Here is a 27,154-nt window from a genome sequence, read left to right as displayed (position 1 = left end):
TAAAAGTAAATTCTGGATGAAAAAGAACCCTACACATATAATAGGGAAAACTGAAAGGCATGATCAATTTAAGAAAACCTAGAAGTCCTGCATTTAGATGGGTTGAGGTAGCGTTGCCTCAATCCAGAGGGGGCACCTTTTGTAATTCTTCAACTCAGCCCAGGTGCCCTTAAATAAAAGCCCCCTGGTCGCCTACAACCCTTCCCTGGTGTGCTTTTCTCATGCTTACACTGGGTATAACATGGTTAACAGCCGTCTTGTCTCAGCCCTTCAAAGTTCACAGGGGTTGTTGATCTCCGAGTTAAATTCTCTCCAGTCATATCTGGAAAGACAGCTTTGAACGCTGGGGCTTACTTGAGGGAGGCGCATGAAAAGGCTGAACCTCAAAACTCAAGCAGGAGATGGTTGATTATGAAATGTCAGCCTCTTAAGACTGGGAGGGCTCCTTTGACTTACCTCAGATAGCGGTTCTCAACCTGTGGGTCGTGACCCTTTGGCGGTCGAAAGATCCTTGCACAGGGGTCGCCTAAGACCATCCTGCGAATCAGATATTTACATTACGATTCATAACAGTAGCAACATTACAGTTATGAAGTAGCAACAAAAATAATTCTATGGTTGGGGTCACAACATGAGGAACTGTATTTTAAAGGGCCAGAAGGTTGAGAACCACTGCCTCAGAAGGTAAGTGATTTTGCCAAGAGCACTAGCAGATAGGCTGCAGGGCTCTCCCACGGTGGAGGAACCAGGCTGCCTGGTGGGGATCTCTGACTCTGCTTATTACCTCGGAGACGCTGGGTAAGCTACTCACCTTCTGGTTCTTCAATTTTATCTTCTGTCAAATGGGATGCGGGTTATGTGCAGTTGTCATCTACAGATAGTTTCCTTTTACTCTGAGGCTTGTCTCAAGCCTCCATAAGGAGTTAGAGGTCATAGTTTGTGCCTTCAATGAAGAAGGACCATCTCAGAACCTGATAGCAAAGGACTCCAGGCACCTCACACTTCCTAGCTCCAAAGAACAGACCCTCGGGGATAGACTTCAATGGCTTTGTTTGGACGATGTTCAGACCTTCCCAGGGTGCTAACTGAGGTTTCAGGACTCTTTTTAGTTGAGAAATGGACAATTTCATGAGACTAGTAACCCAAGACCCAGTGAAATAAAAATTACTGATATAAGTGAATGCACTGATGAGGTAAATTGTACTGTGGTTGTTTGTTTAAAATACTGTTGATGTTGTTTTAATGTTTGATCGTCTGGACCTATAAGAAAGCCTTTCTCTTTCTTCTTAAGCTGTCTATAACTGTTAACAATTTAATAGATTATCAGTCTCAAGAACCTCTCTTAAAACAAAACCTCTTAATTATCTGGGCCAAAATAATGATATGTAATAGACATTCGCAAAGAGTGATGCCAAATATTACAAAACCTAGATATTATGAAGGAGAAAGAAAATAAAGCTATTTTCAGCTTCTCCCAAAGAAGCAGGAATGATCTGCAAGTGCTCATTTAATTCTTCTAATAAAGTAAGTCTTGTCTGACTTTTATGAAGTTCAATATAATTTCCAAACCGTGTATTTCAAACTGCCATCAGATCCACCGAAAAAGACACACAGTCCATTGCTTCTAATGCTCACGTGGGAAAACTCCTATTGGCCACTAAGGAACTTGTTTAACTCTATCCTATGTTACTATGGTTGTAGAAGTTTCTTCCATATTCTGACATATGTATTTTAAAATTTAATTTATGGTACCATTTTGGTCTTTCTTCAAGTCATATGTATTGCAGGGCATTTTTAACAAGAGGTTGGAAAGAAATTACTTTTCATTAGAAATCTCTGTCACTTTTAGACATGTGCTGCTATTTGCTTTAAAGGTGTCTACATGATCTCAGTAAAAGATTTAGAAATGACCACACTTCTAGCATTGCTCCCCTATTTTCAGGTTCTCTTTAAACACCATCATCATATTCAGTCTTGCTTCACCTGAATCATAACCTCCACACCACTTGCAAACACACATACTGAAGAGGGCTATTGTTTGTAACAGCTTTAAAATGCTTTGTTATGTGTGGCTCATTGTTAAAAAAAAAATTACATGGAATTCCTTTCGTTCCACATCTGGAAGAAAACTGTCATAGACCAATACTGCCTAATCAACTTTTGGAAACGACGGCATTATTCCATATCAGTGCACCCGAAATTATAGCCGTTAACCACGTGTGGCCATTGAGCACTTGAAATGAGGTAGATCTTTTGTTTTATTTTATTACTAGGGGCTCATTGCACGAATTCGTTCACCTTAAAAGAAACTGTGGGCTGTGAGTCTGTGGTAGGCAAAGGGGCAGGTCGGCCCATCCTCCATGTCCCCACATGGCCCCTTCTGCCACGGCCCCCAGTCCCCTGTCTGCCAGCAGCCCTGCTCCTGCCGTCGCTCCCATGCACTGACAGCGCCAGCCCTGCTCGCAACTACTGTCGGCTCAGAGTGATTAGGACCAGCGCCAGCAGCGGGTGCAAGCAGGGCTGGCGCCTATAGCAGGTGTGAGTGGAGTGGCAAAATCAAGAAATAGTTCAGAAAAAACTCATGGTTACTTCTTCTGAAAAAGTGATACATTTACTGATCATAAATGTGTTTTTTGTTATGCTTACACAAGTTAACACCTGAACAAGGCTTGATGTCAAAAGCTCTGTGCTTGTGGTCAATCAGAAGACACTGAAAGAATAGTGCCTCAACAACAGTTTTAATTAGGGGAAACCTATAATAAAAAGTGTAACTGTGCCCTAGGCTTTTATTCTATAGGATACTAAACATTTCCAAAATGGTGTCCATTTCCACCTGAGAAGGGTTATTTTTGCTGTTGTTTCACAATCTTTTAGATATTTGGTAATGTTAGAATGTGCTAAATTTTGCCAATCTAAAGTCGATCCTATCTAATAATAGAGAAACATGGTAATTAGCCGTACCTCCACAACCCTTCCCATTGGCTAATCAGGGCGATATGCAAATTAACTGCCAACCAAGATGGCGGCCGGCAGCCAGGCAGCTTGAAGTGAACAGGAGGCTTGCTTGCTTCAGTGACTGAGGAAGCCAACATTCCCCGCCTGCCGCTGCCGGCCTCTGAGGTTGCAGTTTAAGAAACATTGTTACAAATATAGAAGCTAAACAAAACCCCAGAAACCTGCTTTCAGCCAGCCGGGCTTCAGCCAGCAGGACCGCAACATTGTTTCAATTATAGAACAAACACAGATCCCTGCTTTCAGCCAGCAGGGATCTCAGAGCTGGAGTGAGCAGGACCACAACAGTGCTACAATTATAGAACCCAAACAAACCAGATACCTGCTTTTAGCAGCCAAGGCCTCAGAGCTGGAGCCAAGCCTCAGAGCTAAAGCTGGCCCAGAATAAAAAAAAAAGAAAAAAAGGACAGGTTGGGAGCTTCAGTCACCCGCCAGCCTGAAAATGGTCCTCAGCCCCTCACCCAGACTGGCCAGGCACCCCAGTGGGGACCCCCACCCTGAAGGGGGTGTGACCAGCTGCAAACAGCCATCATCCCCTCATCCAGGCTGTCCAGGCACCCCAGTGGGGACCCCCAGCCTGATCCAGGACACCCTTCAGGGCAAACCAGCCGGTCCCCACCCATGCACCAGGCATCTATCCTATATAGTAAAAGGGTAATATGCCTCCCAGCACTGGGATCAGCGGAGCTGCGAGGCCTCCTGGCACTGGGATCAGCATGACAGGGGGCAGCGCCCAAACCCCCTGATCACCCTGCAGCTCTGTGTGTGACTGGGGGTGGGGCCACAACCTCCCTATCCGCCCTGCTCTGTTCGTGACAGGGGAAGGCGCCCCAACCCCCTGATCGGCCCTGCTCTGTGCGTGATAGGGGGGAGCTCCCCAACCCCCTGATCGCCCTGCGGCTCTGTGTGTGACAGGGTGCAGCGCCCCAACCCCCCCCCCCCCCCCCCCCCGTCCCATGGGCCCTGCTCTGTGTGTGATGGGGTAGAGCCATAACCTCCCCATCGGCCCTGCCCTGAGTGTGACAGTGGCGGCGCCCCAACCCCCTGATCTGCCCTGCTCTGTGTGTGACAGGAGGCGGTGCCCCAACTCCCCTATCAGCCCTACTCTGTGAGTGACAGTGGGGAGCTCCTCAGCCCCCTGATTGGCCCTGCTCTGTGCGTGACAGGGTACGGAGCCCTAACCCCCCGATGGGCCCTGCTCTGTGAATGACAGGGGGTGGCACCACAACCTCCCTATCGACCCTGCCTTGAGTGTGACAGGGGGCAGTGGCCCAACCCCCCAATTGGCCCTACCCTGAGCTTGACTAGGGGTGGCATCGCAACCTCCCGATCCACCCTGCTCTGTGCATGACAAGGGGCGGTGCCCCAATTCCCCAATCGGCCCTGCTCTGAGCCTGACCATGGGCTGCACCTAGGGATTGGGCCTGCCCTCTGCCACCTGGGAGCGGGCCTAAGCCAGCAGGTCGTTATCTCCCGAGGGGTCCCAGACTGTGAGAGGGTACAGGCCGGGCTGAGGGACCCCCCCTCTCCCCCCGAGTGCACAAATTTTTGTGCACCGGGCCTTTAGTATAATTATATTTTTGGGTGGTTAAAATTCACTTTTTTTCTAATTATGACTGAGAATGATCAGCTTTTCATATGTGTACTGGTTATTTGGATATACTTTTATTGTGAAAATCTTTTCAATTTTTTTTTGCCCATTTTTGCTTGTGGGTAGTCTATATCCTATGTTTTATTGGTGTTTTGGTGTGTTTTTTAATGTGTGTGATGCTAGTCCATTATCTTTTATAAGTGTTGCAAATATTTTTTCTCATTTTGCACCTATATTCACCAGGGATATTGGCTTATAGTTTTCTCTTTTTGTAGTGTTCTATGTGGTTTTGATACTAGAGTAATGCTGGCCTCATAAAACAAAGTTTGGGAGTATTTCTTCCTCTTCAATTTTTTTGGAATAGCTTGAGAAGAATTGGCATTGATTCTTCTTTAAATATTTAGTACGACCCCTCAGGTATGTAGCATCAACTCTATAGTCCTTAGTGAATGTTGTGGGGGTTCATGATGGCTGAGATAGCTGTTGAGTTCCTTAGTGGCATCTCCAGGTCTAGTAGCTAGGAACCAGGCAAGCAGCATTGTGGCTGTAGCCAGTGCTGTGCACACACTTGGTTGCAGGGGTCATCTGCAGGAGCCAGTTGCAGACACATACATAGAGGTGGGAGCCAGAGCCAGCAGCTAGAGCTGGGGCCAGCTGCAGGTACATTGGCAGCTGCAGGAGCCCTGGCTGTTGGCGTGCATTACTAGGTTTTAGAATAGGTGCATGGAAGTGGAGGCCAGTGTTGGGATTCAGGCTGGGGGCATGCAAGTACACAGCTGGAGGAGTCAGTGGACAGGAGCCAAATCCGATCTAGGCCCACAAATAGCTGTGAGGGCCTTGGCTGTGGAGGACGTGCACTTCCACAGCTGCAGGATCTTGCCGTGGGTGGAAGCCAGCGATGGGAGTCAGGGCAGTGGTGCTCAGGTGCACATCTGGAGGGCTTAGCCCTGAGTGTACACACATTGGGAGGAGGCAGCCCTGGGGGTCTGGGCTGGTGCTGGCTGCCTGTGTTGGTCCTGACCTTTAGCAGGGTCAGAAATGGGGCGAGGGAGCCAGCAAGAATTCAGGAGAGAGTCTGTGCTCATGAATAGCTTCAGGACAAAAGAAACAAAACAGTGAAATCTGTAGTGGGTTTGCGGTGGCTGAGCTGGACTTGTTTTCTTCAGTGGCAAAGGTTCCTGGAGTTCTCTGCAGAGGAGGTCATGGGGAACGCAGTCACTTCTGCTCTGTGGCTGATACCAGTAGCCCCTGCCACTAGTATCTGCTCCTTGAGTCTTCCTTGTTCCTGCTTGGCCATTTCAGTAACTCTCAGATGAGCTGGTCTCTGGTTAGGGTGACACTGAAGGAGGTCGCTCACCCCTGCTCTTTGCTTCCCAGGGAGGGGAACTCTTTCTAGCGGGGGAGTTCCCTTTTGGTGCTGAGTAATGCCAGCCTGCAGGATGTGATGATGTAACCCTATGAAGCTGTTATTCCCATTTCTTTCAGTCATTAGACTCCTCCCCTCCCCCCACCACACACACTGCTTTACTGAAGTTTTCTAAGTGGACCCAGATCTCCCCCAGTGCTGTTTTGTTAGCGGATAGCTATCTAATGGTTGATCTTTGTGGGCTATCTGAAGTTGGGGGTCTCTTTTACCACCATTGCGGTGACCAGGTCTCTGCTTTCTTACTATCTATGAATTGAAGGCCTTTCCCAGCTTTTAGTAACTGCTGCATTCCTTCCCTTTATCCATCTCCAATGCCAGAAAAGGGTGGGTTGAATTCTTTGAATCTTTTGCACATTCCATCCTTTCTGACATCTTCTGTCCTTTTCAAGGACTTAAGTGCTTCTTCAGTAATAGGTATTGGGAGGATATTCTTCTGGTTGAACCAAATCACAGCAGGTCATTCAAAAGATGATTGATTATTCACACAACGCTTGCTGGTAAAAGTTTCTTGTGGGATAAAAGGAAGTTAAGTAAAGACTTTTAGGTGGTATAGAAATGATATCTTCTGGAAAATTTTAAGAAATGATATAACCACATGTTTAAGGGTCCAGGCTCTGTGTCAGACTGTACAAATCCAAATTCTAGTCCCAGTGCTGCATTAAGTAACTTGTTCTCTCTGCTGCTCAGTTTTCTCATCTATAAAATGGGGATAGTAGCCTTCACAGAGTGGTTTGAATGGTTAAAGGAAATAATACGTGTGCCTTTAACATTGCAAATACTCTATACAATTTTCAAATTTCTTATTATTTAAATAAACAATGTAAATCATAAAAATGTTTATTTTTATTATTTCTAAATAGGTGAATAGCTAGCACATCCTTTTCATTTCCTGGCTCCAATCATCAGTGTGTTGGTTTTATTGACCCCATTGTGTCTTTGTTTTATTTTCTACATATTTTTTTAAAGCTCCATTTGTCAAGCATTTTGCTAGGTGATGGAATTCCAATAATGAAAAGGAAACTACCCTTGCTACTTACACAGGTAACTCCAATATTCATACTGTAAGTACAAGGACATAAAAATTCATAGTTACTACATGATCTTGAGTTCAACCTGGACTTTTTACTCTGCTCTTTCAATTATTACAAATTCTATTGCAATAATAGTGATATCGTTTCATTTTATTTATTTTTTTTAGGCAACTATCTTTTTCTTCACTTATTTGCCATATTCTACCCTCTATTTGCCCCTACTCCCCTCCAGCCTCTTGGAGAATAATCTCTTCAAGTAAGCATTCTGTTAAAACAGGGGTGGGCAAACTTTTTGACTCGAGGGCCACAATGGGTTCTTAAACTGGACCGGAGGGCCGGAACAAAAGCATGGATGGAGTGTTTGTGTGAATTAATATAAATTCAAAGTAAACATCATTACATAAAAGGGTATGGTCTTTTTTTTTTTTTAAGTTTTATTCATTTCAAATGGGCTGGATCCGGCCTGCAGGCCGTAGTTTGCCCACGGCTGTGTTAAAAGATCTCCTTCAATCCCAAACCTTCTCTTTTCTATATCAGTTCTTCTGATAATACACCCAGCTCTCAAGCAGTCAGTTTGCTGCTTCCTGTCTATTTACAAGCATGCTGGTCTAAACTATTATTTTATCATGAAAAACTTTAAGCCCATGAGGAAAGCACAGGATATGTATGATAAGTTTTTAGGTCAACCACAGACTACAAGATATGCCCATGAAATGCCTCTGTCGTTGCCGAGAGGAAATAAGGTGCCAGTAAAGGAAGAGACTGTGGTCATCCTTCCACAGCTGCTTTTCTTTGATGTAGAAAAACTATGTAGACAGTTGCACACAATGTATCCTACGTACCAAGAATATTTACAACTTTTATCTCTACGTGTTTTCTCTACTGTCCCAGTAGATATAATATCTTTGCTCCTATTGGTTTGTGTTTTTACTTTCTTTTAATGTCTTTATTTGCTTTGGTATTAACTGCTGGCTTCATAGAATGAGTTATGAAATATTCTCTGCTTTTATTTCTTTTAAGAGATTGTAGAGATTAGGTATTATACCTTTCTTACATTTTTGTAGAATTCACAAGTGAAACCATCTGGCTTTATTTTTGTTTTTTATTTTGTAGGGCTATTTATTACTGATACAATTAATTTAATACATGTGGGCTATTCAATTTATTTATTTCTCCTTTGTGAGTTTTGGTAATTTGTGTATTTCCAAGAAGTGGCTTATCTTTTCTATCAAATTTGTGGGAGTAAAGTTATCTGTGGTATTCCTGTGCTGCCTCTTTAATGCCAATGAACTATTTTATATCTGATATTGGTAATTTTTCTCTTCTCTCTTAACCTGACTACAGCTTGATAAATTTTATTAATATTTTCAGCAGATATCATGAATGTCTAGTTAGACAACCCTAAAGTATGAAAATAAAACAAATCTTGGAAATAAAAAGTGTCTACAAAAAATTTATAGATACAAAGTTAATATACAAAAATTATTTACATTTGTATATAGTACCAGCAATGGACAATTAGAATTTAACATTTAAAAATATCATTTATAACAGCACCAAAAAATACCAAAATAGTTATAAATCTAGCAAAATACATACAGAATCTATATTTGGAGAATTATAAAACATTGATAAAAATAAAATTTAAAAAATTTAGATCAATGGAGAGATACTCCATGTTTTAGATAGGAAGATTGAGTATTATAAGATGCTAATTCTTTCCAACTTCAGACTGTAATCCCAAACAAATCTCTTTCAGACTATTTTGTAGGTACTATCAAAATAGAAGTTGTTCTAAAAATCCAGAAAGTCGAGGGCTCTACACCAGCGACCTCATGCTGAGGAAAAACAAAGTTAGAGGACTCACTCCATGATTTGAAGATTTACACAAAAAAAGCCAGTCTGAAAAAATTATATTCTGTATAATTTCATTTACATGATATCTAGATAAGAACAAACTGTAGGGAAGGTAAACATTGTCAGAATTTGAGAGTAGGGTTGAAAGTCCTCAAAGAAGTGGAACATGACTCTTGACTTAAGTGTGAGCTATAAATCTTGACTTTATCCCAAAGAGTACAGTATGGAAATGGGGATAAGAGTAACTTTACAGTAAATAGACCTGAAAAATACTACCATAGTCAAGTGATTGAAGTTAACATCATCTCATCCGTGATAAGCCATGGTGATATTTTGAACGCTTCATAAGATGTGATAAGAATGGCAATGTATCTCTGTCTTCTTCCACTGAAAACCTATCACCTAATGATGACGATGAAAAAAACATTAAACTACTCCAATTTGGGAACAGTCCACAAAATATCTGACCAACATCCCTCAGATTTTAAAAAAAATAATCAAATACAAGGAGTGAGAAACTGTCACAACCGAGAGTTTCCTAAGGAGACCTGAGAACTAAATGCATTGTGATATCCTAAATGGGAACTTTGAACAGAAAAGGGCATTAGGTAAAAACTAAGAAAAAAGTATTAGGTAAAGAGTGAATACAAAGTGAATAGACTTTAGTTAATAATAATGTATCCATGTCGATTTATTAATTTTGACAAATGTACCAAACACTAGGGGAAGTTGGGTGTGGCTCTATGGAAAGTCTGATATTTAGATTTATTAATAACTTCACAATTTATTTATAATCTAAAATTATCCTAAAGTAAGAGTTATTTAAAGGAAGAAGTCTCTGCTTTTTTGTGTCTGGACTTGGGAGGTTGGTCCTGTGTTCTTGGAACAATGGCACTCGGTGTAATGACACTGTTACAGAAAGATGCTAAGGTGCCAAGGGAAATTCCAAAACATATGGGGGAAGATTTGCTGGAGAATTACCTGGCCAAAACCTGACAACCGTGCCAGCACCCGGGGGTTGATGAATACTAACGAAGCTGTCACTGGCTGTCAGACTCATTTTGAGTGAAGGTTCGCCCTCCGCCTGTTGAAAGAAACCAGTTTGCCGTGACATTTCCGTCTGGTGTTACAAGATTTACTTGTCTGCTGCACGGGAAACTGGTGACCAGGAAGAGCCCTTCATTTTGTGGACGTGGAAAGAACACATGCAGATCAAGGTTATCTGGAGTATTTTTCAGTCATGTCACATGGTCCTGGAGACTCATAACCTGTTAACTAGTAGATTTCATCCTAGCTCTGTTTCTAGGAATGCATGTCAAATTAAGTATTTATAATGGACCCCCCCTCGTCCCCCCCCCCAGTTAAGGAGCCTTGTAATCAAATAATTGGATGAATGTCTTACCTTAGGTCAAGTATTTAAATGTAAAATGTGTCATTAAAGCTGAGTGGAAGTTAAAAAAATAAAAAAGAAAGGTGTTTTCCTCATTCTTTAACCACATCCTTTGTGATTTTACATGTAGGTTTGGGGTTTGTTCAGTGCCACAGTTCTTATGCAGGGACTCTGCTTTTGATTAGGTGATGTCTCTCTTTCCATCGAATTCAAAGATGGATTATTCTATTTACAGGACATTTGGACAGGAGCAAAACACAGAGCGATCAATGACTCAGAACCCAAGGAAACATCCCTATCACTGCCAACACAAGTGGACATGCAAAGGTAGGAATCCATAACTCTCCATTAGACCACAGATTATAGAGCTAGTATGTTTTATGGGTCTTTTAATCCTAGGTTTTTAATAAGAACTTTTAAGAATTTGAACTAGAGTCTATTCAGAAAATTTGTTATCTTATTTTGAAATAATATGTTTACATAGATGTATCTGCACTAGAGTGTGTGGTTTTCTATCTCTGAAACGCTTATATCTAGCACAGTTCCTGGCATGTAGTGATATGTTTATGCATATTATTAAATAGAATGTAATAGATCAGATTTGACTTGACCTGTGTTGAAGATTGTGAAGGTGTTATAATGCTTATTTTATTGAAGCAAAGTATATAATTATAAAGATTATCATCCTATTTTTGTTTTATGAGCTGATATAAATATACAACTTTATTTCAAACAACATTTGGGGAGATGGCTATAATTTTTCTTATGTTTCTCCATTAGACATTCGCTTTTACTATTATTCGATTATTTTGATACCACTTATATTTCACCTTTCTGTGCCTTAACTCCACTGAATATTATCTGTGTAACCCAATCAAGATATAAATGAAGGTAAATGAAAAATTTTAGTAGAAATGGTTTGACTAGCCAATTGATCAGCTAATATCCACCCATTTGGTTGTTGTACAAGTGGTACAGAAGTGTTAACATAAGAAGAATATTTATTTAAATAAAGCATATTGACCTTTTATTTAAAATCAATAAATCTTATTCATTAATAATAATTAAATATGTGTGCATGTCAAGGAAATTTAAATAAAAATTGTAGATTTCTTTCCCAACCTTCAGACAATGTGTACCCTCAGAATTTTTATTTCTGTGAAACATTTTCAAGTTCATTTAAAATGTCAAAATATTTCAGAAAGAAAAATTAATCATTACAGATTACCCTGAATGTCCAAAGTGGCATCGGACTGCTCTGAGACTGATGAGCATTGCACTGCTTATTCTCATTGCTACAGTGATAGGACTAATTATTTGGGGTAAGTAAATTGAAAGCTATATATTCCACATTTTCTTTGGTATTTACCTTTGTTTTTCTAACTTTTTCAGACTAATTTTTCATATTTGCCTGATGATTTCTTTCATCGTTAATTTAATTATTTTAGTAATAAATGCCAGAGTTGATTATTTTATTAATAACTAGAGGCCAGTGCATGAAATTTGTAAATGGAGGGGGGGGGGTCCCCTCAGCCCAGCCTGCACCCTCTCCAATCCGGGACATCCCTTTCACAATCCTGGACTGCTGGCTTCTAATCACTCACCTGCTTGCCTATCTGGTCACCTCTAACTGCCCCCTGCTGGCGGCCAGGTCACCCCCAACTCCTTCCTCCCTGCCAGCCTGGTCACTCCTAACTGTCCCCACTGCTGGCCTGGTAGCCCCTTATTGTCCCCCTGCCAGCCTGGTTGCCCCTAACTCCCCCCCCCCTGCCCGCCTGGTCACCCCTCATGGCCCCCCCTGCTGGCTGGTCACCCCACACAGCCTGCTGTTCAGGTGTTTGGTCATCCCTCTCTAATGCCCCTGTTGCCTGGTTGCCCCACACAGCCTGCTTGTTCAGTCATTTGGTCATCCCTCACTAACCCCCCTGCTGTCCTGGTAATAGGCAGCCATCTTATGAGGGGGTGATGGTCCATTTGCATATCACCTCTTTATTATATAGGATTATTAATTTTTCCCTATACATAGGAAGCAAAAAGCTAATTTATAAAATCTATTCTGCTCTTAACTTTACTTAATTGGTAAATATTGTGGGCTTGACAGTCATAAATCTATGAACTGAAGTTTTTTTTTCTTTTTCAAAAAAATATGTTTTTATCAATTTTTAGAGTGAGAGGAAGGGGGAGAAATAGAGAGATAGGAATATTGATCAGAGATAAACATTATTGTTAAGCTGCTACCTGCATATCCTGATGGGAGATTAAGCCCAAAACCCAGGCATGTGGCTTGACTGGGAATTGAACCAGTGACCTCTTGGTCCCTGGGTTAATGCTCAACCACTAAGCCATACCAGCTAGGCTGAATTTTTATATTTTGGTAAATTACTTAGTTCTATGAAAGATGATTTAGCCCTTTAAAAAAACCTTTTGATTGTTTTTCAACCTTTTGGCTATGAGCAAGTGTAAAAAAATTTTTGACTCTACAAGTGATTTAATTTTTAAAGTTTTGACAGAATATATGAGCTGCTTGAAAATTTAAGGCCAAGTAAAATTTAATATCTGTTCCTACAAGGGTCAGTCTGGGAGCACTCAGTGCAGGTGATCAATGAGACTGTACCACAAGGTCCCACAGGACACCTACTACATAAAGTCATCCTACCAAGACTGGAAGTCATAGCATATCTACTTAACACATAGAAACAAACACAAAGAGACAGCTGAAATAGGAAGACAAAGAAACATGAAAGGGCAGAAGAAATCTCCAGAAAAAGAGCTAAGTGAAATGGAAGCAAGCAAATTATCAGATATAGAGTTCAAAAGAATGATTATAAGGCTGTTCAATGAACTTAGTGACAACTAAAAGAAACTTTGTGAACTACAATAACATGAAAAAGAGCATAGAAACTATAAAAAGAACTGATCAGAAATGAAGACTATAATATCTGAAATGAGAAATACATTAGAAGGAATAAACAGTAGGCTGGATTAAGCAGAGAACTGATTCAGCGATTTGGAAGACAAGGTAGGAAAAAACACCCAATCAAAGCAATAAAAAAATAATTAAGAAAAAATGACAATAGCTTAAGGAACAGTTGTGACAACATGAGCTAAATGAACATCTGCATCATAGGGGTACCAGAAGAAGAAGAGAATTAGCAAGGAATTGAGAACCTATTTGAAGAAATAATGACTGAAAACTTCGCTAACCTGATGAAGGAAAATGACACACAAGTCCAGGAAGTGCAGAGTTTGAAACAAGATGAATCCAAAGAGGCCCACACCAAGACACATCATAATTAAAATGGCAAAGGCTAGAGACAAAGAGAGGATCTTAAAAGCAACAAGTGAATGGCAGTTAGTTACCTATAAGAGAGTTGACATAAGGCTGTCAGCTGATTACTCAGCAGAAACAATTCAGGCCAGAAGGTATTGACATAAAATATTCAAAAATCTGAAAATCGAGGACCTATAACCAAGACTACTTTACCCAGCAAGACTATCATTTAAAATTGAAGGAGAAATAAAGAGCTTCCAAGGCAAGAAAAGCTTAAGAAGTTTATTGCCATTGAACAAGCATTACAAAAAATATTGAAGTGTCTGGAGGAAGAAGAAGAAGAAGAAGAAGAAGAAGAAGAAGAAGAAGAAGAAGAAGAAGAAGAAGAAGAAGAAGAAGAAAAAGAGGAAGGAGAGGAGGAGGGGGAGGATGAAGAGGAGGAGGAGAAGGAGGAGGAGGAGGAAGAAGAAGAAGAAGAAGAAGAAGAAGAAGAAGAAGAAGAAGAAGAAGAAGAAGAAGATAGTTAAAAGAATCAAACGGCAATAAATCTGTACCTTTCAATAATCACTTTAAATGGAAATGGCTTAAGGGTTCCAATCATAGTGCTTAGGATAGTGGAATGAATAAGAAAACAAGACTTACACATGCTGTCTACAAGAAACACCTCGGAATGAAGGATACACACAGACTAAAAGTAAAGGGATGGAAAAAGATATCTCATGCAAATGTAAATGAAAAAAAAGAGAAAAAGCTAGAGTAGTAATACTTATATCTGATAAAATAGACCTTAAAACAAAGGGTACAGCAAGAGACAAAGGACTCTACATAGTGATAAAGGGAGTAACCCAACTAGAAGATATAACACTTGTAAACATTTATGCAACCAACATAGGAGCTCCTAAATATATAAAGCAAATCTTGATGGACATAAAGAGAGAGATTGACAATAATAAAGTCATAGTAGGGGACTTTAACATCCCAATGACATCAATGGATAGATCTTCCAGACAGAAAAAACAAACAAACAAAAAACAAGGAAACAGCAGCTTTAAATGACACGTATATCAGATGTATTCAATTGATATCTTCAGAGTGTTTTATGCCAAACCAGCAGAAGGTACGCTCTTTTCAAGTGCACATGAAACATTTTATAGTATAGACGACCTCCTTATACTACCTTTTTATACCATATATACCAGTGGTCGGCAAACTCATTAGTCAACAGAGCCGAATATCAACAGTGCAACAATTGAAATTTCTTTAGAGAGACAAATTTTTTAAACTTAAACTATATAGGTAGGTACATTGTTATTAACTTAATTAGGGTACTCCTAAGGCTTAGGAAGAGCCATACTCAAGGGGCCAAAGAGCCGCATGTGGCTCGCGAGCTGCAGTTTGCCAACCATGGATATATACCATATATAATAAATTCAAAATCAATTAAAGACTTAAATGTTAGACTCGAAAACCTAAAAATCCTAGAAGAAAACATAGGCAGTAAAATCTCAGACATTTCTTGTAACAATATTTTTTCTAATATATCTCCTTGGGCAAAGGAAATGATAGAAAAAATAAACAAATGGGACTACATCAAACTAAAATGTTTTTGCACAGCAAAATAAATCATCAGCAAAATGAAAAGTTAACACACTGAATAGAAAAACATAACACCAATGATACATCTCATAAGGGGTTAATATCCAAAATTTACAAAGAACTTATACAACTCAACAACTAAACAAAACAAACAATCCATTTAAAAATGGGCTAAGCTGTCTGCCTGTTCTCTTTCTCTGAGTCTGTCTCTATTTCGCTTGGTAGTTCAGTTTGCTCATTAAATTCTTCATATTAGTAAAACCATATGGTACTTGTCTTTTCCTGACTGGCTTATTTCACTTATCATAATAATGTTCTCCAGGCAGAAAGCCCTAGTGAGGGTGGGGGTGTAGGGGCATGGGAGAATTGAGCAAAAAAGAAAAAAAATGAAAGAGAAATCATGGACATGGACAACAGTGGGGTGATTGTGCAGGGAGGCTGGGGAGATGGAGTGGGTGTGGAGGTGGAAGAGGGCACAGAGGGGATAAATTGTGATGGAAAAAATTTAAAAAGTTAAAAAATGAGCAAAGAACCTAAATAAACACTTCTCCCAAGAGGAGATAAGACATTTGAAAAGATGCTCAACATCACTAATCATCACCTCATACCTGTAGGAATGACTATCATCAATAAATCAATAAACAAGTGTTGGGTAAGATGTGGAGAAAAGGGAACCCTCATGCACTGTTGGTGGGAGTGCAGATTGGTGCAACCACTGTCGAAAGCAAAATGGAGTTACCTAAAAATGTTAAAAAATGGAATTGCCTTATGACCCAGTGATCTCACTTCTGGGGATGTAGCTGAAGAAACCTGGAAAACTAATTTGAAAGAATAAATGCACCCTTATGTTCATTGCAGCATTATTTATAATAGCCAAGGGAAGCAGCCCAAGTGCCCATCGGTAGATAAGTGGATAAAAATGTGGTGGCACATTTACATAGTAGAATACTACTCAGCCATAAAAAAAAAAAAAAAAAAAAAAAAAAAAAAAAAAAAAAAAAGGAAATCTTACCATTTGGGACAGCATGGATGGACCTAGATAGTATTATGCTAAGTGAAATAAGCCAGTCAGGGAAGGACAAATACCACATGAGTTCACTTATCTGTGGAATATAATGAGCAAAATAAACTAACAAAATAGAAACACTCATAAATACAGAGAACAGACTGACAGCTATCAGAAGGGAAGGAGTGGGGAGGCTAGTGATAAAGTTGAATGTATTAAGCAAAAAAAACAAAACAAAATCAAACAATCTCCCCCCCCCCCGCCCCCCCCACATAGACAGACAACAGTATAGTGATTATCAGAGGGAAAAGGGTGTGAGGAGGTAGGAGAGGGTAAAGGGGGGATAAATGGTGATGGAAGGAAACTTGACTTGGGTGAAAAACACACAATGCAATCTATCTATATAAAAGCCTAAGTGACCATTAAGATGGAACTACTGGAACGACCAGTTGCTATGATGTGCACTGACCACCAGGGGGGCAGATGCTCAACACAGGAGCTGTTTTGAGCCCGCAGACCCCGATCACCAATGGGGCCTGCTGGCCAACCTCCTGGTTCCTCCCTGCAGCCAGTAGGCCCCGATCGCCTGATCAGGGCCGGGCCCCAGGCTGGGACGGGGAACTGGGGGTGGGTGGTAGCAGACGTGGGTGGCAGGGGAAGCGGGGGGGGGGGGGGCAGAGAGGTGGAAAACTGTGCCATGGTGGTGCATGGGCGGTGAGGGAAGGAGGAGGCAGGGAGGCAGGGAGACAGGGAACCCGATCGGCCCTAATTGCCAACCAGGCCAAGGGACCCCGCCTGTGCAGGAGTTTCATGCACTGGGCCTCTAGTATACAGACAATGTGTTATAGAATTGTATCCCCTGAAATTTACATAATTTTATTAACCAATGTCACTCTAATAAATTCAATTTAAAATATTTTTTTTAAATGAGTTCTACTGAATAAGAGCTATGGATAATTATATCTGTTATTGTTTCTATTTGTTGTGACTTTCTGCGTGTTAGGGGTTGGGATACACACTTTATATACATTTTCTTTTAGTCTTACAACAAGTCTGTTTGTTAAGCATTTCCCTTTTATATATGAAAGTACTGAGAAACAGAGAGGCTTCATAATTAGTTCAAGATCACAAATAATTTTAACCTACCACAGTAAACAGATGCAAATTTAAATATGTTTTAATTTTACTTAGATAATTTGTTTTATTTTTTGTTTTTACTTACTTTTTTACAAGTGGAAATCTATCTCTAAATAATCAATCCTTTGTTAAATTAGAGGGTTGAAATACTATAAACAGACTTACTTTCAACCAGAAGTTTATGCATTCACTTGTAGGCTCATTTTAATGGATAACTAAAAGCCACCGTTTTATAATTATAGAAATCTAATTAGTGTTATTCTTTTTCTTAAATTAGTATGTCACCCAAACTTACGGTCCTTCAGTGGAAATGGAACCAGAGAATGTAATACAAATTTCACAAGTAAGTGATTCTATTTCATTATATTGTAGGGAAGAAAAAACTTTCCCTCTACCCTCTAAAGTTAAAACTTGGGGGACTGTGAATTAAACTGACAAAAGGACGATTAACAGGAGAAAAATGTTTATGTACATACTGGAACTAACAAAAGAAGTGGCTAGCTCAAAATGCTTGAAGTTAAAGCCTCATATACCTAATTTAGGAGAGGAAAAGGAGGGGAAGAGATGACTTCCATGGGCAAAGCTCCTTTCTCTAGGAAAGGCAAGTGTTGTTTTTTTTTAGAAGTACAAACTGCAGAAAGTATGTGACAGTGTCTGTTAGTGCTGGTGAAATTAGTCTTTCTCTCTTCTTCACAACCATAAAACTTCCCAGAGAGTGGGCTTACTGTGGGTGTCCTCTCAGTCTTTTTCCTGAGAATAAATCACCCCAAAGGCAAAATTTATGGCCCCCTCATTTCACAGTTTTCTGCTTTCAGTCAGGTCAGAGTAACTCAGCGGAACATCTGCTGAATCTCAAATGTCTTTAGCTTAAAGTAATTCTTATACCAAAATGCAATATTTTTGTCTGGTGTATTCAGACAAAATTTTGAATATTTTGAAGATGATTTTTTTTACTTCAATCTTTCCCTCCCATTCGGCTTTCTGTAAATCTGCTCAGGTTCCCTGCTTAGACTATGCTTACTGCTGACTTGCTTACCTTACTGTGGCCAAAACTCTTCTCAAATACCACTGTCTCCAATAGCCAACTTGCCCCTACTTCAAGTATGTAATCCCCTTGGCAACAAATCTACCACTGGCTATCTCTGCCCATTTTCCAAATTTTTAATTTATTTATTTGACTTTATATACTTATGAGATTCATGCACTTGGGGTGGCTAGGGGGGCCCCTCAGCCCAGCCTGTGCCTTCTTGCATCCAGGAGCCCCCAGGGGATGTCCAACTGACAGCTTAGGCCTGCTTCCCATGAGGAGCGGGCCTAAGCCGGAAGTTGGACATCATTAGTGCTGCTGTGGAGGTGGGAGAGGCTCCTGCCGCTACACACACCAGTCCTGAGCCTGACTCAGGGATTCTGGCTGAGCGGTGCTCCCCTGGAGGGAGTGCACTGACCACCAGGGGGCAGCTTCTGCATTGAGCGTCTGCCCCCTTGTGGTCAGTGCATGTCATAGCGACCGGTAGTTCTGCCATTTGGTCAATTTGCATATTAGCCTTTTATTATATAGGATGAGATGTATACAAAATACTTATTTTACTGACAAGATGACAAGAAGGGATTGTAAGGATAGTTATATGGCACTGCACCTGCAGTTTGAACCAATACAATCTTTTCTAACAGAGGTCTACAGTAGCTTCTTGCAAGAGGCATTATTTATATGATTTAATGGTAAGTAATCTAAATAGTGTATTAAATATAATTCACAAATACAGTAAAGGTTAGAATGTAATAGTTGCATGAAAATTTAAGATGAAATGAATTTTTCAGGATATTGTGCGTAGGAATTTAAGGAACAAGTTCATTGCCTTTTATCATTTGAGATGATTTGGTGAAAAATGTGAGACACATTGGCCTACACTGGTGTTGTTGATAAGATTGCCCTTTACTTCCCAAGGACATTATACTAGTACTTACAGTGCTTATTTTTTTTTCCATTAGATGCCACATCTATACTATAGTGATTACTGTTTTTGTACTTATTATTTGTTTTAATATGCAATTAAGATGTTTTAGGTCATTCTTTAAAAATTACAATGTCAAAAGATTTAATTGTAAGGTCTTTGGCGATCACTACATCTCATGAAGAAGGGAGTTGCGAGGAGCTATCTGTTCATTCTCCAGGCTTCAGCTAGCAGGATCTTTCTATAATGCAGATCAGTGGCAAGGGCATTCCTGTTGTTAATACTCTATAATCACTTTCTGTAGTCCTTAGAATAAAGCCGAAGCACATTAACATATTCTACAATGTCCTCTGAATCCTCACTTCCTACAATAGCAGTCTACTTCCTCACAACACAGAGCTCTCCTTTGTACTAGTCTCCAGCAAAACAAACCTCTATGAAGTAATGAGGCAGCATACTCTCTCAACTTATTCATGCTGATCAAGCCCATCTCTCTTTTTTTTTTAAAAAAAAATCTTTATTGTTGAAAGTATTACATATGTCCCTTTTTTCTCCCATTGCCCTCTGCCTTCTCCCCCTCACCCCCAAGCCTTCACTACCCATTGTCTGTGTCCTTGGGGTATGCCTATACCCATATGAGTTCATTGGTTGATCTCTCCCCCACGCTCCACCCTCCCCTGCCTTCCCTCTGAGGTTTGACAATCTGATGTTTCTATGTCTCTGGGTCTATTTTTGTTCATCAGTTTATGTTGGTCATTAGATTCCACATATGAGTGAGATCATGTGATACTTATCTTTCTCTGACTGGCTTATTTTGCTTAGCATAATGCTCTCCAGGTTCATCCCTGCTGTTGCAAATGGTAAGAGTTCTTTCTTTTTTACAGCTGCATAGTATTCCATTGTGCAGATGTACCATAGTCTTTTAACTCACTCATCTGCTGATGGGCACTTAGGCTGTTTTCAAATCTTAGCTATTGTAAATTGTGCTACTATCAGAAAGTACATCTCTTTTGAATATTTATTTCTCCATTTCATCTTCTTACCTGCTGAAACCTTCACACACACACACACACACACACACACTTCAGATTATACATGCTAATATAATATGATAAAAATCATGATAAAATCATGGTTGACTTTAGTTGCACTTCTTATATAATAGGGAAATTAAATGTAAAATCAAATGTTGGATATTTATAATTTTTATTACGTAAATGGCCTATTAATCATTGTTGCCCCCTTTTTAAAAAACATTAGGGTGCTTATTTTTTCTTATTTATATATGCATATTGTAAAATAAAAGTTAACATTTTCTCACCTATCCAGGTAGCTCAAGTTGGTTGGAGCATTGTCCCGTAAACCAAAAGGTTGCAGGTTCAATTTAGGTCCTAGGTTGTTGGTTCAATCCTTGGTTAGGGCACATATGGGAGACAACAGATCTCTCTCTCTCTCTCTCTCTCTTGGTGAGGATAAAAGTTAACATTTTCTCATAAGTTACAACTAACTTTTAAGTAAAATATATACACCAAACTATAAATGTTTGCACAGTCTAAATACAAAGAATTATACTAAAATATATTTCCAGTCCTTATGTTAAGTTTGGATAATTAACAAGTGTATTATCATTAACTATCAATGGCTATAAGAGTGATAGAATACAATATACAGGCTCCAATCCTAATAGGGAGCGTGCAGGAGGCAGCCAATTGATGATGTCTCTCTTCGATGTTTATGTCTTTCTATCCCATTCCCTTCCTCTCTTTCTAAAATAAGTAAAAACATATTTTAAAAACAATACAAAATTTAATATTTAAAAATAATATTAAAATTTAATGTGCAAGTTTATGGTTACCCTTAAGACTTCTTTTTTTTTAGTCTTCACATCACATCTCTTTAATAGGTCAACAAAGTACTTCCTTATTATGGTAATTCTGATATTCCTCTCCATACATGTACTTTTTTAGGCTTTTCTGGACCATTTGGAGGCCTTCTCTTGATGGGGGGGATCCCAGCATTATGGCACTCAAGAAGTATTTATTGACGCCAGGCTGGTGTGTCTCAGTGGTTGAGCATCGAACCCATGAACCAAGAGGTCACTGGTTTAATTCCTGTTCAGGGCACATGCCTGGGTTGCAGGCTCAATTCCCAGTAGTTAATTTTCAATAGTTTAATTTCTTTTCTTTGTACTGTTCTGGCAGAAGCCTGGACTTCTCTATTGCTGTGGTATGTGACTTTCGGGCAAGTAAAAAAAGAAGAGTTAAGTGAATAATTGATGTTTTACTGTAGAAGCTAAATGCTACCATCACAAAGGGCATATCATGGTCAATGTCTGAATAAGTGTAAGACCTTAAAGTTATTTATTTCTGTCAATAATTTATGATACTGAATATCAGCAAAATTAACATTTTTCTCTAGCTTTGGTCTTCGGTGTCTTGTTGGATATTTTTCCTGGCCATTGCAGTTAAAGCCTATTTATTAATACACTATTTCAATGACTACTTTGTTGTTATTACTTATAAAATAAAATGCCTTGGGAAAAGGGTTGTAAAGAATCAAGATGTTTTGTTGATTCAAAACATAAACTTAGTATTAATGTTTTCCTGAAATAATATGATTTCTCATATGGTCTCCCAAAGAGCTCCCATAGTCTTTAATGGTAATAACTAACTTTTCGATACAGTATCTTATATTTTCATGTTTATCTCACTTAATATAAGAATATTAGGTAAGTTTTTATACAAATTTGTGGATATTTTAAAAATAATATGCAATATTTAAGATATAAACATTTAAATAGAATACAATCAATACTTATGTACCTATTATTTAACTTAAAATAGAAAATGTTAGTTCAGTTGAAACCTTTTGTACTCATTTCTGAGTATAGATTTATTTTAATGCCTATTCCACCTTTTCCCTTTTTACAGAGATAAGTCTGGTGGCCATTGAGGCACATAGATAGTGGGGTCATGTTGAACAATTTGTTTTACAAAGTCTCTAATACAGTGCGTTATGAAATACATTCTTCTGCAGTTAAAAAGGACGCTGAAAATGACTTTCTTTTTCCACAGTAGTTTTCTTCTGATGCCATTCAAGCTCTCTGTTTTACTTTAAATTTCCCTATGTCCGCCACTTATTAGTTATATAACTTTGAGTAAGTCATTCAACCTTTAGTTTCCAAGTTTATATTTAACTTTACTTAACTTTAACCTTTAGTATCTTATTTACAAAATGAGGAACATGGAGTTAATCATTTCATGGATTTTGTATGTTTCTTAGAGAAAAAAACATTTTATGTATTCATGTACATAAAAATTCAGAGAATTACTTGATGTAGTAATAACTCAACAAATAATAACTGAATATTTCTTGCATGTATCTCTTCTAAAGACTATTAATCAGTAAAGAAGAAGTTTATTTCTTAAAAGTGGGACAAATAGTTAACTTTAAGAAAACAGTTTATAAAATTAGTGCAAAAACTGTTTTTTGATATTTACACCTTGTTCTCATTCCTACTTTTTCCTATGTTTTCATTTCAGGAAATCCTAGACTAAATTTATGCCCTAATGACTGGGTGCAGGAGAAAGGGAAATGCTATAACTTTTTTAAAACTTTTAATTCATGGGCTGATAGCCAACAATTCTGCTTAAGAATGAAATCACAACTCTTGATGATCCAAGACAAGGCTGAACTGGTAAGAGCTAATTCACTATGAGTGAAAAAATATACTATGGCAGAGAAAAAAAATGAATAAAATGAAAACTGGGAGAAATAGTTACATTTCATAATCCAGGGATTATAGATGAATAGTTATAGCCATTTATTGAATTCCTGTCATATGGCAGGAACTATGGTAGACGTGTTACAAATGTTATATAACTTAGTGCTCACAATAACCTATGACATAGGTGACGGTATTTTCCTCATTTTCATAAGAATCTGCAGAACTTGACAGTTTTTATAAACTTGTCTTATTTCACGTCCTAAGTAAATGACAAAGCTAGGATATCCATGCCATCCTTTTTGGAGAGAAAGGTAGGAGCTCTTTGAGGTACTCATCAAAAGCACTACAAATATTTGGCAATATCCTAATATGTTGGGTAGGAAATATAGGGCTCTTGTTTCATTTGTGTGAAGTTTCATCATAAGCCTCAGTCTTCTACAAGATTGCACATTGGTAGACAGAGCAATCCATGTACACTTCTTTCTTCTTTAAACAGACTTATTCATTCCTCGTTTTTGCTTCGTATCTTCTTTTCACCCTTTCATCAGTTGCTGTTTATATCACCATCCTCATGAGTTCCATTAAGCAGTGCATCCTTTCATATAAAGTCATGTATTTTGAATTTCTTCCTACATTGATTTCCATGCCTACATATGTAGAAAACATCTTTAACTTTCCTAAGATTTTCCTGATTAGGGAGATAAATATCAAAACCTTTTACAGATGGAAAAAAGTAGAAGAGACTGTTTTAATAGGTGTAACTCACTTAATTTCCTCTGTATCCCTTTTCACAGGATTTCATACAAAATAGTATACAAGATGGAATCTACTTTTGGATTGGATTGAACATTACATATCCACAAAAGACATGGACCTGGCTGGATGGCACCCCATTAAATCCACAGTTGTGAGTGTTTGACATTTGAATATCATTGGGATATATAAAAGCTCAGCAGCCAATCCCTACTGGGGGCTTTCAGAAACTCTAGATAGACAACTGGTTCTTATACTGGTAGATTGCAGAATTTGATATTTGTTAATGTGTGTGTGTAGGAAGTTTTCCTTAGAGAAATGAAGGCTTCTAAGCTAATTTATTTTCATATTTGCATTTTCTTTTAGTTTACCTATAACACTAGAGGTATAAACAGAAATTGTAGTCAATATAAAATTGTCTAAATTTAAATTCTTATGAAATGTTTCTCAAAAGTTATAGAATAATCCTCATTTTTACTAAAAGGATTCTAATAATTAAAAATTCTAAAGAATAAAATATTAGACTTCAATAATCAAATGGCATTTGGAAACCAGTCTTTCTTATTAACATTTTTATTCCACATAGTATTTCTATTTACAAATGACCATTTTGGGTTAAAAAGCTATTTGGAGCAATTTCTTCATTAAATAAGTCTTTGTTTACTGTGTATTTCTTGTCTGAATATTACAATGTCTTAGACCTCCAGCTTGGAGAATAGTACATTCTTTTCTAAGAAGAGAGAAAACACACAAAATGCACACAATTGTGCTTTCAGCAGAGTGAGAACAATGTGCCTTTTCCTCTACAGATGTGAAGTCAAGAGCAAGGATGAAGACAATGCCTGTGCTGTGATAACAAAGAAGGGTGTTTTTTCTGAAACATGTCAAACTCATAGTTACCATATTTGTCAAAACGTGATTTCTTCAGACGATGACCTCTAAATTAATCACAGGTATGCTTCCCATTAAAAAATGTCCACAGATATTCTTTATTTATGCAATTTTGTAAAAAAAACTTTGTTTCTACAAAAAAATTTTGGTGATATTGATGATACTCTTGTCAATTTGTGTCATTATAAATACAGGCAATCAGCCTCAACTGAGTTCTTGGTTCTACCTGGTCACTCAAACTGTATTTCCATAGTCATCTCCCATTCATGATAGTGGCTGTTTCAGACAGAAATTATTCTTTTATCTCCTCAATGATTCTCTCCCTGCACCTCTTAGTCACCATTAACAGAGGAGTTTATTTTTTTTTGCTCATTTTTTTAAAGAGAAGACATTAGGCAATATATTCCTGAACTTTCTACCATGAGACTACATATTTGTCTGCATCTTAATACTTTTTCCTCTTCTCCTGTCTCCAATAAAGCAGTATTCCTCTTTCTGTCTAAACAAAATCAACAAGTCTGCAGTCAAAATTACATCCCTTTTAATTTTTTCAAGAAAATCCCTTTGTTGATTACCTCCTCTCTAATCTCTTGCTCTTGTTTCCTTTTCTATCAGCAACTACAAGAAAACTTGCCCTCAGCCACATGTGGTTTCTAGTTTCTGCCCATGTGTTTTACCACCTCTTATAAGTCAAACTTCCTAAAAATGTTGATTTTCCTTTTTCCTCTTCCTACCTTCCACTTCAAGTTCTGAAATTTGGCTTCTGCTTTTTCTACTGTTTCACCAAAGTGTTCTCACCATGTCACCAATGACTTTCTTCTGGTTAAATAGAATGAGAACTTTCTAACTTTCATTTTAACTATCAAGTTTGCTCATTGTTGACCTGTGTTTTCCTCTAGAAATATTCGCTAACCTCAGGATCTATGACGTAAGACCCTCTTGAACTTCTATCTACTTCTCCAGCCATTCTTCCTCAGTCTTTTCTGTCGTGTCTCTTTCCTCTTCTGTTCCTCAGAGTTTGTGTGTTCCTCTTCTGTTCCTCAGAGTTTGTGTGGATCCTCTATCACACACAATTCTTGTCTGAACTCATCCACTCCATAATTTTAATTTCCCTCAATTTATTGATAACTCCAAGCCCTCATTTCTAGCCTCGATCTTATTACAGTGGATTACCTATCAGGCATCTCTATTTGAACATCTCAAGGACCCTCAATCTCCACTAACTTAATGACAGGAACATTCCCACACCAGTCTAAGCCAGGGTCCTTGGAGTCAACCATGACTTCTTCCATTTTTTTTCACCCTCAATATTCAAACACTAATTTAAGTCCTTTCAATTTTACTACAGATGTATTTCTGAAATTCACCCTCATATCTCCATATTACCCTAGATTACTGCAATAATCTTTTTGTTTGTTTCCAGTTTAGTCTGCCAGTATCCATTCTGCATATTATGACGTAGGGACTCTCTAATCCTCATATCAGGTTACGTTAGTCATTACCTAATTCCTCTCAGTGGCTTTTCCCTGCTTAAACCCTTTTTTGGCTTCTACCAGGCCCTGCGTGTCTTGGCTCCTCTTCATTCCTCCCCCACTTCCATGTATGTAATGAGGCAGACACACTAAGCTGTTCAGTTCCTTAAATGTGTCATGCTTTCTCAGGTCTCTAATTTTATTGTTTGACACAGTTTAACAAACTTTGTGTTTTTTTTTTTTTCCTTTATTACTCACCTTTTTAACTTTTTATTTTTCAGGTGCCGATTAAATGTCATTTAGAGGAATATACTTCCTTGACCATTCTCCACTCCGACTACATTATATGGAGTTGGTATATATTTTCATAGCTCCCTGTACTTATCTAATCTAATCATCTAGTACCTTCTTTTTTTGGCCATTGTTTACTAAACTGTTTCTTAATGACCTGTAAGCTATGTAAGGTCAATAATCCTTATCATTGTTTGGAATAATGATGTATAATGAATGATAAATAAGCACATTTTATGCTATTGAGTGTGTATTTGTAATATGCTCTATGAGCTCCAGAGCCTAACTTTTAGTAGTTATGCAGATCTTTCTGTAGTGTAGATAAGCATAACCTACACATAGAGAAGTAAACCACTCTATTTTTATTTTAAAAAATATATTTTATTGATTTTTTACAGAGAGGAAGGGAGAGGGATAGAGAGTTAGAAACATCACTGAGAGAAGCATCGATCAGCTGCCTCCTGCATCCCCCCAACCCCCACTGGGGATGTGCCCGCAACCAAGGTACATGCCCTTGACTGGAATTGAACCTGGGACCCTTCAGTCTGCAGGCTGATGCTCTATCACTGAGCAAAACCGGTTAGGGCACCCGTCTATTTAAAAAAATAAATAAAGGTCAGTGTTAGGTTTATATGCTTTAATAAATACAGTTTTCCTGGATTGCTGTTTGTTTTTAACCTAGAACCTACATTGAAACTTGGAGCAGAGACATAGCTACATTAATGTTTGCTAATTATATATAAGTTTACCA

The 27,154-nt window shown here is 38.6% G+C and overlaps 1 protein-coding gene across 2 annotated transcripts; it reads left to right on the top strand.

Moving 5' to 3' along the window:
- The first annotated feature begins 753 nt into the window (after positions 1-753).
- LOC139005685 (killer cell lectin-like receptor subfamily F member 2) lies at positions 754-27,154 on the top strand. Of its 2 annotated transcripts, XM_070407894.1 has the most exons (8): positions 754-798; positions 10,543-10,634; positions 11,531-11,629; positions 17,595-17,660; positions 22,812-22,966; positions 23,791-23,903; positions 24,559-24,702; positions 26,394-27,154. In XM_070407894.1, the coding sequence occupies exons 2-7, from the start codon at positions 10,577-10,579 to the stop codon at positions 24,689-24,691; spliced, it is 624 nt and encodes a 207-aa protein (XP_070263995.1). In that variant the 5' UTR covers positions 754-798; positions 10,543-10,576; the 3' UTR covers positions 24,692-24,702; positions 26,394-27,154. The 2 variants fall into 2 exon arrangements, with proteins under 2 accessions (XP_070263995.1, XP_070263996.1); XM_070407895.1 differs by lacking the exon at positions 17,595-17,660.

The sequence above is a fragment of the Myotis yumanensis genome, unplaced genomic scaffold, assembly GCF_028538775.1.
Source record: "Myotis yumanensis isolate MYYU_CA2020_CCGP unplaced genomic scaffold, mMyoYum1.0.hap1 SCAF_3, whole genome shotgun sequence".
NCBI lineage: Eukaryota > Metazoa > Chordata > Mammalia > Chiroptera > Vespertilionidae > Myotis > Myotis yumanensis.
Note: the sequence above shows the minus strand (reverse complement) of the source record. Positions and strands in the feature narration are given on the sequence as shown.